The following is a 15,983-nucleotide window of genomic DNA, read 5'->3' as shown; positions in this document are numbered from 1 at the left end:
GAAAGAAAGAAAGAAAGAAAGAAAGAAAGAAAGAAAGGAAGGAAGGAAGGAAGGAAGGAAGGAAGGAAGGAAGGAAGGAAGGAAGGAAGGAAGGAAGGAAGGAAGGAGAGGGAGGGAGGGAGGGAGGGAGAGAGAGAGAGAAAGAAAGAGAGAGAGAGAGAGAGAGAGAGAGAGAGAGAGAGAGAGAGAGAGAGAGAAGAGAGAGAGAGAGGGGAGAAGGAGAGAGAGAAGAGGAGAGAGAGAGAGAGAGAGAGGAGAGAGGAGAGAGGAGAGAGGAGAGAGGGGAGAGAGGGGAGAGAGAGGAGAGAGAGGAAAGAGGAGAGAGAGGAGAGAGAGTGCCTGAAGAGGTTCTCCTCTGGCCTCCAAACACATGAGCTCTCAGGTATACACAGCTGCACACACATAAACATTCATTCAACACACAATGACTTATTCATTTAACTAGTCAGTCTTGTGTAACTGTAATCCCAGGGTTTGGGAGGTAGAGACTGGAGGTCAACAAGTTCAAAGGTTGTTTGGCCTACAGAATCAGCTCAAGGCCAACATTATATTTATAAGACGCTGTCTCAAAATAAAAAGTAAACAAGTCTTTTCTTTCTTTTTCCTTTCTTGTCTTTATGACAGACCTGGAAAATAGCTTAATGGTGTAGCATTTCTTCAGCATTTACTAGATCCTAGTATCACAATATAAATGACAAGGCAAAAGCAAATCAAATTAATGAAAGATAAGTAAATTGAAACGTCAATTAACTATAGTCTTCACATTCCAAGTGATAAGAAAATACTTAAGATGGTTGGCCACCATTCTGGACCAGACATGGGCAGAACATCACTCTCATGCTATGTGACCTGTTTATTGAGGCCCAAACCATTTCCTTTAACCATGTTGGTAGACTAGGGCACTGAGTCTGAAGGATACTTGTTAAAAATGACAAGATGGCCCCACAGTTGCCAGTGCTAGCTGCTCATTAGAGGATCAGTGTTCACACTGACCTCAGAGAGCTCCAACTGCTTATAACTACACATCCACAGGGTCCAATTTCATCTTCTGACCTATGTCAGCACATGCACACATGCGAATGTCATGAATTCACACAAATACACATGAATAAAAATTAAAACCTGTGCTTGGCTGGGGCTGTAGCCCAGTGGTGCAGTGCTTGATTGGCATGCATGAAACCCTGGAGATCTCCAGCTCCTCACGAACCAGGCATGGTGGAACGCAGATGTAATCCCAGGACCTGAAGTGAAGGAGACTGGATTATTGGAAACTCAAGTTAGTTCTTAATCCCATAGCAAGTTTGAGGCTAGCTCGTGCTACATTTGATCATGTCTCAAACAACAAAGCAAAATAAAAGGGAATACTTAAAAGCAAAAATCCCAAGTAAAAGAAATAACCTCAAGGTATTGACCACCACGCATGCCTGCTTGCTATAGACTCTGATTTCCTCTCAGTGGTGAAGCCATGAGTAAATGTAGCAGAGAAAGATCATTAGCAAACTTTTACAGTTGACCTTCCATAGGAGAAAAGAGAGGAAGGAAGACATGTTATAATGAAATTATAATCTCAAAACTAAAATTAACAAGAGAAAAATATGTTTAAAAATATGGTGCAGGCATCCATAGCTACATTTACACTCCCATGATGAACACCAACCTTGTAGGCAGCGAAACTGATATTAGTTACTGCTGTTTGCCCTGTAGACATGTTTCCCATTTGTCTAAATCCTACCTACTCTCAAGGCAGACCCTTCTGCGAACCTCGAGAGAAAGATGTATAATCTGAACCACACGGTTTAGAATTTACTTAGAAACTAATATAATTTTATGTTTTTTTCTGCATCTGGACAGACAGTCAGACAGACAGTCAGACAGACAGACACACTTCATCCAATTGCTGTCAATGCCTCACAGCCATTGGCTGCTCATACCCTGTCTACCTCATTAAATTTAATGCACATACCTGCATATTTATATCATTCTGATATATCATGAAACTGAGAAAAACAGTGAGGCAGATTAAAAGAACAACTCTCGAAACCGTTGGCCTGACTTCTCCTTGGCCTGCCGTCCTCCTCTGGAGTTCAGTTCTGGTCTGACACCTGCTTTGTTTTTATGACTTTTCAGCACATTTAATGAGCTCCCCCATCCCTCATTAGAGAACACAGTGTTTGGAGCACCAGGTGGTGTCTGGCTAAGACCTTTCTTGTTTTAAATTACACATTTTTTTTTCCTTAAGGAAAGCTGACACAAAAACTCCTGGCTCTGTATTATTGGCGATTATCCACCAAGATGTCTTGGGTGTGTCTTTACTAAAACTCATCCAAAGAATAAATTTCCTCGTAGAAAAACTGGCTCTCTTGGTACATGCTGGAGGATTTTAGTGAGAAACAGTGGCAGAAACTATTGGAAGCTGTTTCCTATGTGTTTAAAGTTACTTCTGTAGCCTTGTTTCATCCCTGTGTATAAGGCCACATGTATGTTGCTTGTCAACTTTGACCTCCTGTCATTGGGCATTTTGCAGTTGTCAATCCTCAGACACATAACTCTACCCAGAGCTAGCCCCTCACAGTGAGGGTGAGAAGCCATCTCTTGGAAGATCACCATGCTGTGCACTCTCATTAGAACCTGAATAAGCCCCTGTTGCCTGTGGACATTGGGTCCAGTGTTGTAATTGTGCTGAGATCATTCTAGGGTGGCTGACACATTGTCCTGGTCTGTTGAGCAAGCAGTTTTTGACTGGGTTTGATAATCAATGCTCCACTGCACACAATTCCTCCTCAGGAAGCCCATTTGTGCTTCCTCTTTGCTTAATTGAACAATGGCAATTACTGGTACACAGAACTAAATGTTAATTATTTTCCCTTGCAGAATTTTTTTCTCTTAATGATTTTATTTACAAATTGGAAGGCTTTATCATATTCCCCTCCCCTGAGCCAAATTCTGCATCAGAATGTATGTGAGAAGTATGATATGTATGACCTGTAGCTGTGTGACCTGTAGTTGTATGATGTATGTGACCTGTAGCTGTGTGATATGTGTGACCTGTTACATGTGTTACATTTTCAGCTGAGAAGACAATTTTTGATAATTATTTACTTTGTAGTAATTATGGAACATTAATAAAGCCTTCTACAAAACCATCAATGATTAAATGATAACACACACACACACACACACACACACACACACACACACACACAGACAATTACTAAGGAACTTTAGGGATCTGATTTCTACAGTCAATATGAAGCAAGAGCGTGCTTACTCTTTATAAATGATCACAGGTTATTTAATAAAAGTTTAGATTAATATTTGGTAAGTTATGGTAAAGCATGGTCATTTCTGAAAACCTGGAAAGTTCAGAAAAGTAGAAAGAATATTAAATCCTCTCCCTGAGACTATCACCATTAATACTTAGGTGCATTTCCTTCAAAGGGCACGGGCTCTGCCTTCCGAAGATGTGCTTAGGATTTCTAACCTTTAACACACAGCCAGGCCTGATCTTCAACCTCCTCTCTCTTCAGTGTTTTTTGACTTCTGCTCTGCTACTAAGCTTTCATTAACCTCAGACTTGGATGGGTGGACCTGGGTACCTGCTGTGCTGGTGTGGGCTCCTGAGCACTGGGTGTCACTGAGCTGGGCTCTGCATTGCTAAGCCTCCTCTTTTCTTGCATTGTAGGGTGGTTACGCTGCATACCGCTACGCCCAGCCCACCCCTGCCACTGCCGCTGCCTACAGTGACAGGTAAGGGTCTTCCTTCTCTAGATGACTTGAAGACAGCTGGTGGGGCAGGATTCTTATCTGGTCTTGCTTGAAAACAATGCATGACTACTGAGGAGGAAACCCCTAAAAGTTAGGGCCTGTGGCGAAGTGCTACACAGGCTACTTGAAGAGAAGATGGATGTTTAAGCCTTGCTCATTGTGAACTCCTCACCCTGTCTGTTGTAAGACTGAGAACATTTGCTCTGTCCCTGGATAGCTATTTTTCAGGTCTCCTTATTCCTGTATCCATGTATCTTATACACACACACACACACACACACACACACACACACACACACACACACACACACTACAGTACAACCTTCGTATGGCCTTCTCTGTAAGACCACAGTCTCATTTAACACGTAGGAAGAAGACGAGAAGGGAATAAGCCTAAAGGCTCCCTTCCGTTTCCGCATTCCGCCCTGCTCCATTGAATTGAACGTAAAGGGACGAGCAGTACACCTGGCTTTCATAAGGACATTCATTGATCTTGGCGGTGCCCATTGTGGGCGGTGCCCAAACTTACAAACCTAAGCCAGCTGTCATTCACACTGCACACCTCACATGAGGACTGGCAGCTGGAGGTACAGAAGTGTATTTGACAAGTGCAGAATTCCGGATGGATGTGTGTGAATGCCTTGGTCCCCAGGCTTTGGCAATGTGATGGTTTCTAAAACAGTTATAGCTATTTCTATACAGGTGCCCTGTCGGGGGCAGGGCAGTAAACCAACCAACAAACCCCAAATGCGTGTGTTTCCATATTGAATGCGATTTCCTGGCTCTGTTCTCTGAGGACATCAATGTGAATGTTCAGATGCCCTGCATGCAAGAATGTCCTGGAGGGCGCTTATTTTCGTGATGACTATTTTAATTTGAGGATTTGTTTCATGAATAAAATAATATTGGTAATGATTTGCATGTGTGGCTGAGGCATGCTGGGTCAGACAGGTAAGCAAGCAGGCAAGGGGTGTGGCCCCTGAAAGGACACTGTCAGAAGACACTGGGCTCCCGCCTGGCTTGTAGCCATGCATCACCTCTCCGTTTGCTGTGGTGCACTTTTCCTGCACCCCTATCCCATTTCTCACAGGAAGGGTTGTTACACTGCCGCAGCTGCAGAATTCTCCTGCACTTTAATAAAGCAAAAGAAATCCCTGAATTTAAGAGGCCGTACTTAGCCCCACACACAAACTCATCAGAAATGAACCGAGGTTTGCTGTCTGACTACACCCAGGAGTTTTCACTGTTTTCTTGTGAGCACTCGTAGCCCATTTTCTGATTTGTAGAGAATCTTAAAAAAAAAAAAAAAAAAAAGAAACCCAAGCTACTGGCCAGACACACTTTTAAATACATGAATTATCCATTTATCCAATCATCAGTTGGCAAGATGCAAGATGCTTCATGTAAATTGTTATCTTCAGTATTCTCTGACACCGGGTTAGGACAATTGAGAGGGTCAAGAAGGCTAATAAAAATGATGACAATCTTGAAATACTTGAGATCATTCTACAAATGAAAAGGCTTAAATGTTATTAAATCCCAAGCACTGCAGATCCACACGGTCTCAATTGTAATGAGGCTCAGCTACAGCCCTTAATTATTTTATGAAAATATCTCTAGATGCTAAATTCTCAAACGCCCACTTTGTATGTAATTATAATCATAGTAACTTTAGCCTGCTGCATAATTATAAGAATCTTAAACAGATTTATTTCCTTGAGTGTTTATCTTGCTTCTCCTAAGAATAAGTGCATTTAGCCCCAAGTTGAAAGAAGGTTAATTATAAGGATAGACTCTAAATCGCCTTCTTCAATAAGACTAATTTAGACACTTGATAAAAAACAAACAAACAACAGCGTTTAATACTATTCTTAGAGTTACTGAGCAGGCTCACCGTATCCCCCTGCACCCATTTAAAACAGTGACAATTCTCTGTTTTGTGAAACACCATATATGAAAATATCTATATAAAACCTACAATTTTAAATTTATTGAGAGTTTTCAATTGGTGATATATTCTACTGAAAAAAATTACCCTCATTTTTGGATTGGTAAATCTTTAATAACTGCAATTCCCAGTTTAGTAGAAGAGTTGCAGACGAAGGAACCCACTAACTATATTCTTTTTCCATGTAATTGGCCTCTTGCTGTTTCTTAGCGATATTTGCACATTAGGTCTTCTTGGTTGCTGTGGAAATTGATTACTGGCTCTATTTAACGTTATTGTGAGCAGAATACTTGTCACCTATGGAATTATTCATTGAGGTAAATTCAGTAATAGGTGAATTACCAGAAAACAATCTCTAAAATAAGGTTTCTGGTTTGATTTATCACGATTAAGCAGTGGTACCTTTTATTTTTAATCACTGCAGACAAGGAGGGAGCTTTATTAAAATACAGTCGGGGGGAATGGGGAATTGCCAGAAGAGCTTTTGAATTTCTACTAAAGATGGAGAAGGTGAGCAGGGCCGTGCTAAGCTGTTGCACTTTTATACTCTCAGCATCTGTAGGGTCAGACCCTTCCTTCCCCATCTCAGGAAGACGGGAAGACAAAGACAAAAACTTCTGAGCCAAAAGAAACCCTTTCAAACTTGAAGGGAAATCAGCCAAGTGGGGAATATTTGAGAAAGAGTCACTGATTGTCAATTAAATCAAAAGCAAAACAGCAATATCCCTTCGCTGTGACTGACTCTTCAGCCTTCTCCAAAGGGAAGACAAGTGTGCTTTGCTTCCCCACCCCAACGCTCATCCACTGGTAGGATTTTGTCTTCACTCAACCCAAACTTCACCCTTCTAAACTTAAAGATTCAGGAACCCTTTGAGAAGCATTAACAGCAGTAATCTCAGTGCTGCCCGGAAGGGTTTCAGCTTGCAGCTCCCTGTCCATCATCTTCCTGGTTAAATGATCACATGTTGACAATCATAGAGCAGCCCAAAAGTCTCTGGGTATTGAAATTCTGAATGATGATCATCTTTTCCCAAGTCACAAAGGTTGAATTGAACTTAGGTAACATCATAGCTTCATTGACGAATCAAGTGGGGATAGGTGAACAGCATTCTTTAACTTTTTACAAGCATTTGGTAAACACTTGACCTGATCAATTCTTTATTTGGTTAATATATTGCTTTGTTGTAATGGAAGCCAACTGTCCAGCCTCTAAAGGAGATTGTTTTATGAGCTTGAACCAATCAGAGCATGGCGGTGGGGCCTGTGGTCATCTGGTCATTGCATGCCACTCGGTGTTGCTAATGTGTTTGTGGTATATACATGCTGGGTTGGACAGGTCCATCACATTAGCTCTATGAATGGCTTGCTTGGAATAAGCCTGGGGTGCAGGTCTCTCTTTATTGATTGGCTCTTGGTTCTTTGTGTTTTATGGCTTGGTCCTTGTTGCATCTTTTGGCTGTCCAACTGGGAGGTGGGAAGAGGGGAACGAATTATGCCACTCATAGTGGGGGAATATCCGGTGTGTATATAGCATTGACAAAACACTCTGCCTAGGAAGATGAAGCCTGGTCATGCTTGTCCTGCTTGCTGACACTCTAACATTCCTTAAGGATTGGTGCATGAAAGTGTCCCTCCACATTAGGGAAGAGAGCAGTTAGACACAGAGTGGATAGAAAAGAACTAAGAACAAAATGCTTTACTGTCAAGTTTAACAATAAATATTGGTTGGATCAGGGAATACTTCTTATATCAATTAAAACATGATTTTTCTTTTAAAAAATATAGTATTTTATATAAGTAAGGTAGGACATGATACTGAAAATCAAGGCATAACACTATCACTTAGGAAAGAAGATTTCTATCAAGTTCTGTGCAGATGAGAATAATGTGCTCAATGGAAAATTATTGTCTCTCAGTTGACACTTTTAGGAAATCTGTTTATATTAAAATTGATTTTTATGAAATATTTTTTACCCTAAATATATTTTCTTACATTTTTATTATAATGAGGGTTTTTGAGTTTCATAATATAAAAAATTTTTAATGTAAGCAAGAAAAATGTGCTCTGGAACACAAATAAAATGGAATCCTCACAATTATGTAAAGAGATCTTCTGGATAAGAGATGATCGTTAAAAGTCAACTGAAATTACAAAGCATTTACTCACTCTAAAGATCTACACAGGACAGAGTGGTATTGGCGTAGTTGTGCAGAACCAGGCCATATAGGCATCCTTAGACTAAGTAAAGATGCTGCAAGAGATAGGATTTTGCTGTCAATGTATTCTTCCTCATTTTCTGAGCCCTGAAAGTTTCATTGTTATTATATGATAGGAAAAGAAAGAATAATATTGGCAATTCCATATATCTCACCCTAAAATAAACCCAAGCAAAATCTTGTTATCTTACACTGTTCTTAGCAACGTCTAAGAATTTGGAGAGAAATCTCAGAAGAAAGGAGCCAGGATTTGAGTTCAGGCAGTCATGGTGGGTGCTAAGCAACATTCAGACCAGGAACTCATAAGATGGTTTTATGGAATAGAGGGTCCAGAGAGATTATAGATTAGTATCCTTCTTAAATTGTAATAGGTGTAAGAAGACATGTCTTGGTATCATACTGAAAAGGATATAGTTGAGAGAGACAGACATAGAAACATAGGTAGATGGGGAGACGGATAGATGGATGTGAGATAGAGACAGACATAGAAACATAGGTAGATGGGGAGACGGATAGATGGATGTGAGATAGAGACAGACATAGAAGTGAAATGGATAGTACTTATCCCTGGGTGGAAGGAAAGTAAAGCCAGAAGGAAGGAAAGGAAAGCAGGACAGAGGGAGGAAAGGAGAGAGTGATAAAGAGCAAGGTCAAGGGAGCAGAAGGCAATCTTTTTCTCTCTTATATTCCACCATGAGGAAATCTACAGAGGTCAGAACTAAATTCTTAGGTAAAACCTTAGAGGTATCTGAGGCATCTGAGTCTATTCCCAGTTATGTAGCCCCTCAGTCTATCCTGGGAGTTATTTTCTGGAAGTAATCGGCTTCATTTAACACGATAAGCCATGGGCTGGCACTGGTGGCCCATGCCTTTAATCCCAGTACTTGAGAGGCAGAGACAAGCAGATCTCTGAGTTAGAGGCCAGCCTGGTTTACAAAGGAAGTACAAAGACAGTCAAGATTACACAGAAAAACTGTCTTGAAAAAAAAAAACAAAAATAAATAAGAAAGAAAGGAAGGAAGGGACGCAAGGAGGGAGGAAGGGAGGGAGGGAGGAAGAGAAAGAAAGACTATTTTACTTAGCATCCTTATCTAATTTAAATATATAGAAAATTTAGTTTTGGCACTATCCAGCATCAGTGAGCATCATGAATAAAAAGTTCACCATTTCAGGACTTTTTCTTTTTCCATTAGAGAAAGATTATTTCACAAAAATTGCTGTACCATCTGAACTTGATGACTTTACTTTGTTTTTTTTTTCTAGCCATGCACTAAAATATAGAGTTTAATGTACAGACTGTGCAGGATGTTTAATGAGAGCAGTCAGTAGAAAGGAGGGGGTGGGTGCATTTCCTGGTTTCCCACCTCTTCTTTTTCAAACCTAGTGTGATAAGAATTTCAGCTATTCCAGGACATCAGAAGCAAGCCCATGCCTGTTCTTAGGGACACGTGTAAGGATAGGTCTCAAGTTCACAGATGTATTTACTACCTTCCTGAGGCAGGAGGGCTGGAAAAGTGGAATATAGCCATGCACTCTCTCTCTTTCTCTCTTTGGGAACTACTGAGTTCTGCCCAGGCTTCTTTCTACCATTCAGCTAAAATCTTCTTCCTCTAAGAATGGGCCACAAAAACACATGACACCTTTTTTTCTTCTTCTGTCATTTTATATGCAATTTCCCTTTTACACTGTCTTGGGAAAATAAATCTTGACAATTGCATGGCGGCTTCCTGTTTATAATTTAAATCTTCTTGAGAAAAAACTGTTGAGATAATCTAGGGAAGCTATGACAAAATTTGATCATGCCAATCACAAACGATGCTCCCAGGTCAACGGAGCACAGAGGGCAAACACATGAGGGCTTGGGGTAGACCCAAGAGGACTATCTGGTGGGGCCCAGTTGGATAAAGTCATTCTTGACTGTCAGGTAAGGAGTGAAGTGCAAAAGAGCCTTTCCTCACTGGCCTGTGACAACTGCTCACCAAGATTGTTCTTGGTTTTAGTTTTAAGTCATTTCTGTCACTGTGATGAGCAATTCTCATTTTTTTTAAACAAAAGATTCTCTGTCACCTTATAATAGAAATGTAGCAGGAGTGAGTCACCAATGTCTTTATTTATATCCTTTTTTATCCCCAAGCCACTGCTGAAAGTATACTCAGGATTTTACTAAACCTCTATGTAGCAAACATATATGTGTGTGCATGCTCCTGTGCACACACAGGCACATTTCCACATAGATATGTGTATGGATATTGTCTTATTTTATGTCCCCCCCTTTTTTATTGAAAATTTATTTCCATAACAGATTCTGTCACCATTTTGAGTGACATGTAACCCTTTCAAGAAGAGAAAAAGAAGTTAGTTGTTCTAAATAGTTCTAGAATACTTAAAAAGAAAGGTATTTCTGAGAGAGCCATGATCTAAGACTCGAATGTCAGGCAAAAGCAAATTCTTTAGTAAAGCACATGCATATATTACGGTCTCTTTAAAATTATTCTGATTTTATAGTCTAAGTCTCCAAAAAGTTACAACAATGCTAATTATATTTTCTCCCAACATACCCTTTAAGATTCTGTTGATTTAATTTGAGAATAAGTAAGATGATTCTGAAATTGTAAAGAAGGAAGCAGACAGAGCCTGAAGTTTGGGCCCATGAATGCCAAACTGTGAGCAGCGGGGTGCGATGCTACTGTTATGAAATGGCCTAGTTCCTGATTTTCTCTTCTTTTTAACTTAGAAACCATTCACATACATACACTTAAGCACCCATACATAACACACACACACACACACACACACACACACACACACACACACAACCGTACACTCCACACTCCTCACATACACATATACTGTAAAATGTGCCCAAATTTGGCCTCGAGAACTAATTATCTTTTATCTGTAGCCTACCATGGCTTCGCTAGTGTTATGCACTGTTGAATGAATACGTAATTGAGGCCGTTAAAAAATAGGGCTGTTATAATCCACAGGCTGGACCAACAAGGGACCAGGGAGAAATTAAGGGCATTCCAAACCCAACAGACCATGGCTGTCACAGCCATGTGGGGAGCCACTTCTGCAGGTGACAAGACAAGGTCTAACAGCTCCTTTGGTCATGTCATGGCCTAATTACATGCTTTTCCTGTTGCAGATCATTGGCTTGATGGGCCACGAAAAAAGCAAATGAAATCTATCTTTTAAGTAGTGCCATCAGGGCCCCACCATGAACATTTACGAAATCTTGGATTCCTAGAGGTAGATTAGAAAAGTGTGGTGAAAACAGACTCCACCACTTCCGGGTCAGCCCTTCCTATTACAAATAGTGAATTTGGTAGGTGACAGCCATCAAGCAGAGCAGAAGGAAACAATCCCAAGGCAGAATAATCTTAGCTCATGAAATATCTGTAGATGTCTCCCCCTCAACCTGGGCAAAGTCCTTGTTGCATAAGCATGAGGACTCAAGTTCAGATACCCAGCCACTGTACACAAACAAGGCATGGTGGCATGCACTTATAATCCCAGACTGGGAAGCACAGTCAAATCCATAGATCTTCCTTGCAGCCAGCCTAGCTGAAAAGCCAACTCCAGGTTCAATGAAAGATGTGCAGTCAACATCAAGGTGGAGAGTGTATATATAAGACTACTCTGTGTCCTCTATACATTCATGCCGTGACGCACACACATATATTTACACACATACACACACACACACACACACACACACACACACACACAAATTTAAAACTGTTGACTTCTTTATCCTATTTTTGCTTTGGGTGTTATTTTTTATTGGTGGTAATTTTTCCTTTCTCTTAGCATCGTTGACACTAGTACATATGCTAAACCTGTTTTCTTTTGAAATTAGAGGATTTTTTTTCATTAAAACTCTCTCCTACTACTTCTAACAGTATCAAACCAAGTTATGAGCTCTGAGCCTAAGAGCATAGGTTGACTCCTTTTCCAGAACTAGTCCCTATTAGCATGTGACATCTAAGTCTGTATGTAGCTATATCTGTATGTAGCAATTTCATGCAAAAAGTCATCTGACAGAAATGAATGGCTCTTGATGACTTTCCTCACCAGTGTAAATCACAGTGATTGATGTAACCTCTGGAATCCAATGTTCTTCAGAACTGTAGTGCATTTCATACTTAACTAACATACAAAATAGGGAGAAAACGGCTTCCTGGCAGGGCTATGGGCTGTTGCTGGATAAGAGCGGAAGAGACTTAGTTTGCTAGCTGTCTGGCATTACATCTAGGCTTAGTTTTGCTACATAATAATACGTGGTGTTTAGATAGATGGATAGATTTAAAGGAGTTCAAACAATTAAGCCCAAGCATTTTCCCTCCTTTGTTATCTTCATAATTTACCTTGAAATTACCTTAAATGTCATCTTTAGCCCAAGATGACAGAAGAGTGTCACACCTCCGATGACCCAGTCATGGTTCCACCCACTTGCTACTATCTCATCTCCACTTGCCCTTCTTCAGTAACCTCTTAAATGTTTGGCATCTCTCAAAATATGTTCCCCTGTTACCACCTGCTTCAACTGGCTCGTGGCTGTAATTATCATTTTCTTACCCCCAAGGTCATAGCGTTCCATGTTAAGATTCTGTCATTGGCTGTATAATAGGCTGTCATTGATATAAAACAAACCCTGCAGGAGCCACATCTGGTTTCTTCTAGTGTCAGTAGGTCTTGCTTTTTTCATCTTCTCAGAGGACAAATCATACCCATTAAACTAAGCGTGAGGTGGATGCTAGAACTCAATATGCTGATACTTAATATCTGAGTGATGGGCAGCTTAGAGATGATTCATCTTAAGCACTGGTTTGAAAGAGGTGGCAGCCATAATTTCATTTAAATTATGAGTTCATTTTTGGTCTGATCAGATCCAAGACTCACCACAACAGTAGCATGTTGAGATTCTATGCTTAGCTCAGTATCCTATGTCTGTATGTAGCCAAGTTATGATTTGAAACAGGACCTCCTATTTATTGTTCATGGTCTTTAATGTATATCCCTGCTAATCAGTCTTTGCCACTGATACACAGAAGATAGTCACAAAGTTAGGTTTAAGCCAAAATAAAATCTTAGTGCAGTTAATTAATGCATGAGAGAATGTGAGCATGGTTAGAGACTATCAGCCTTCCACTTGCCTTATCTCTAAAGTGAGATAAGTGGTCACTAAGGCCTTGGCTTCCTGGAGAAATGTACATGGTTCTGCATGGAAACTCTTCAGCTGGAGCCTGAGATCAGCACTCGAAATATCATTATCTTTGCCATGACCATCAGAAGTGGTGTTGTCCAGTGGAGTTCAAAAACATTTTCTACACAGTCATGCTTCTCCTTGGATGTAGATTCTCTTCTCGTGTACTTTCAACAGATATGGAGTCCCCTGAGATGTACCAGCTTCCTAAGAATGACACTCACCTTTTCCAGGACAAATCCAGCTTCCAGATCACCTCTTCCTGCTCTTCCCCCAACCCTTTGTTTAAGTGACACAGAAGAGGATCCTATATCTCCCACACTGCTTTCATTTTCTGCTAAATCTTCACGGTCTGTGAGGAACATGCATTTCCCAGTGATAAAACTGAAGCCCTGAAAGTTGGAGTAACGTTTCTAATGAGACTCAGTTTATAATGACAGCCCTCTGCCTTCTAGAATCTCTCAGCTGTTCCGTCTGAGTGGGCGTATATTTGAAAGTAGGTGGAAAGGTAGACCTGGGAGAGATTGAAATGACAGTCTCCAGGTCAGGCAAAGACCCTTAGAGATGACTAGCCAAAATCCAAGCAGCCAAATTTAGGAAAAACTGGCAACTCCTTTCCTTTTAATTTAATCCTAACTAACACAACATAAACAAAGGAGTTGTCTAAATGATGTGACTCTAAATGTGCTTTCATACATTCGACATTTTTAAAAAAAAGGAAGTCATGATATATCGTTTTGGAGCCTTTTCTACTTTATTTGGTTATTTGCTAGTTCATTTGTATATGTCACATCCCACTGTCCATGAAGGCAGTGTATCTCACTGGGATCTGAACATTCCAGAGTAGGGTTTTAGAACGGGAAAGATGTTGAACACTGATTAAAAACAGCTCTTTCACTCTCCTTTAAATAACAAAACTGAAGCACACGTGAAATTATGAGAGTGAAGACAGACATATTTAGTTCAGGCCTTCCCCAATGTCACAGAGGCCCTAAGAACATGCACCATCAGACTTAGCACTGTGTCCTCAATGACCATCTGAAAGACCAATGGAGCTAACAGGACAAATCAGTGAGTAGGGGAGTTTGTTCCCAGTCTTAATGACCTGACCCCAAGGATCTACATGGCAGAAGAGGACCAACTCCAATAACTTTTCCTCTCACCTCCACATGTTCATTTTGGCATGTGTGTCCATACATATGAATAAATTGAAGTAGATTTAAAAGTGTATTTAATTCAGGCCTCTTGATTCTTTTTATCCTAGCCCTCAGGAAGCAGAGGCAGGCTGTACCCATAAGGCCAGAATGGTCTGTAAAGCATGCCTGAGACCTGCTAGGAGTACCTAGTGAGAGCATGTCTCAAACAATGAACCAAACAAACAACAACAAAAGTCGTCGTCATCAACATCATCATCAAAAAGTAAAAAGTAAAATTTGGAGGAATAACACCAAAAGGTGACTTATAACATCTACACACACACACACACACACACACACACACACACACACACACACACACACACACACACACACATACACCCACACACACACACACACACACACACACACACACACACACACACACACACACAAATCCTTGGTCTATCAAGGTCCAGACCCTCTGAGTCTTATGACTAAAAGATTTCCCAGAACTTACAGGTAGAATCAAATAGACTTCATCCCGTTGCTATCTTGGAGGACTCCAGCTGCCACCTGTCAGGCCAAGAGAACAACCTATAGGCTGCAGGGATTTTTGTAGTCAGCATCCCGTAGGGCTTTAAATATGCATAATCTTGTGTTATGTTTGACATCTATAGCATGTGATTCACAAAGACTCACTATAAGCAACACAGATCTGGAGTTTTTAACAATAACAATGTAGAATCAAGGAGCCAAAGAGTGAGGAGACAATTGAACCTCTACTCACGAAACAGCACTGGTACTATTTGAGAAGGGACAGTTGCAATTGGCCTCACCTGGTCTTGTCAGAAGCCCACCTTTAACCTCTGTCTGGCTTTTTAAATCTCCTAGAGACATAGTAGGAGGACATGATTTTCACTTGAGACTTAGAAGTCAGAGGGTAATTATTTTCAGAAAGAAATTGCAAATAGATGAGATTTAACCTAGGGTGGGAGGGGTGAGAGATAAAAATGATATATAGTAAGCCACAAGACTAATTTAAATATGCCACCAGCTGAGTCATATAGACTCTGGACGGCTGGAAAACATCTTAAAATGGAAGTAAGTCAGTGGATAAAATGATATATGCCATTTCTGTATCGCGGGGTTGATTATCCTTATAATAATTTCTCTCAGTCCTCACTCATATTGTACCCAAAGAGCAATTCAAATATCTATCACTTTGTCTCAGAGAAGCTGCAGATTCAGAGGTGTATTTCTACATAGGAAGTTTCCCTAGAGAGGTGGGCTTACTACTACTGCTGATAGAGCACTGCCCAGGTGACCACCCCTGAGCAGAATCTCAGAGGAAGGAAGGGTAGGAGGCCGGGTTCCAGATAATGGTGTTCGTATTTCATCTCCACCACTTAGCCTTTTGCCTCAACTGGCCTTCCTCAGTTTACTCATCTTTCATCAGAGCAATCACAAGAGGGGGTGCGGGAAGATGAAGTGAATGTGTAGGTATGAATGATATTTAGCAGTCTCACATCATCGGCAAGTGCTTAATTCATATTTGATAGAGTCTATAGTCCCAGCGAGCATAGCTCTCCATACTTGGAATGAAAGATTTACCAACTCAGTGTTGGCTATTGATACAGTATGATCGCGTTCAGAGTGTCTGTCGGAATCTGACTCAGATCAGCTAAGCCAGCTGAGGAGAGCCAGC

At 40.7% G+C, this 15,983-nt stretch overlaps 1 protein-coding gene across 21 annotated transcripts in view; it reads left to right on the top strand.

The window, feature by feature from the left end:
- Rbfox1 (RNA binding fox-1 homolog 1) overlaps nt 1-15,983 on the top strand; it is a 1,521,216-nt gene that overhangs the window by 1,482,194 nt on the left and 23,039 nt on the right. For all 21 annotated transcript variants that reach the window (XM_032912759.1, XM_032912751.1, XM_032912758.1 and 18 more), the window contains one exon: nt 3,683-3,747. In XM_032912759.1, coding sequence (XP_032768650.1) covers nt 3,683-3,747 — 65 coding nt within the window. The remainder of the gene's footprint in view (nt 1-3,682; nt 3,748-15,983) is intronic.

This window comes from Rattus rattus, chromosome 9 (genome assembly GCF_011064425.1).
Source record: "Rattus rattus isolate New Zealand chromosome 9, Rrattus_CSIRO_v1, whole genome shotgun sequence".
Lineage (NCBI taxonomy): Eukaryota > Metazoa > Chordata > Mammalia > Rodentia > Muridae > Rattus > Rattus rattus.
The sequence above is the reverse complement of the archived record's forward strand: the minus strand, read 5'-3'. Positions and strand labels throughout refer to the sequence as shown.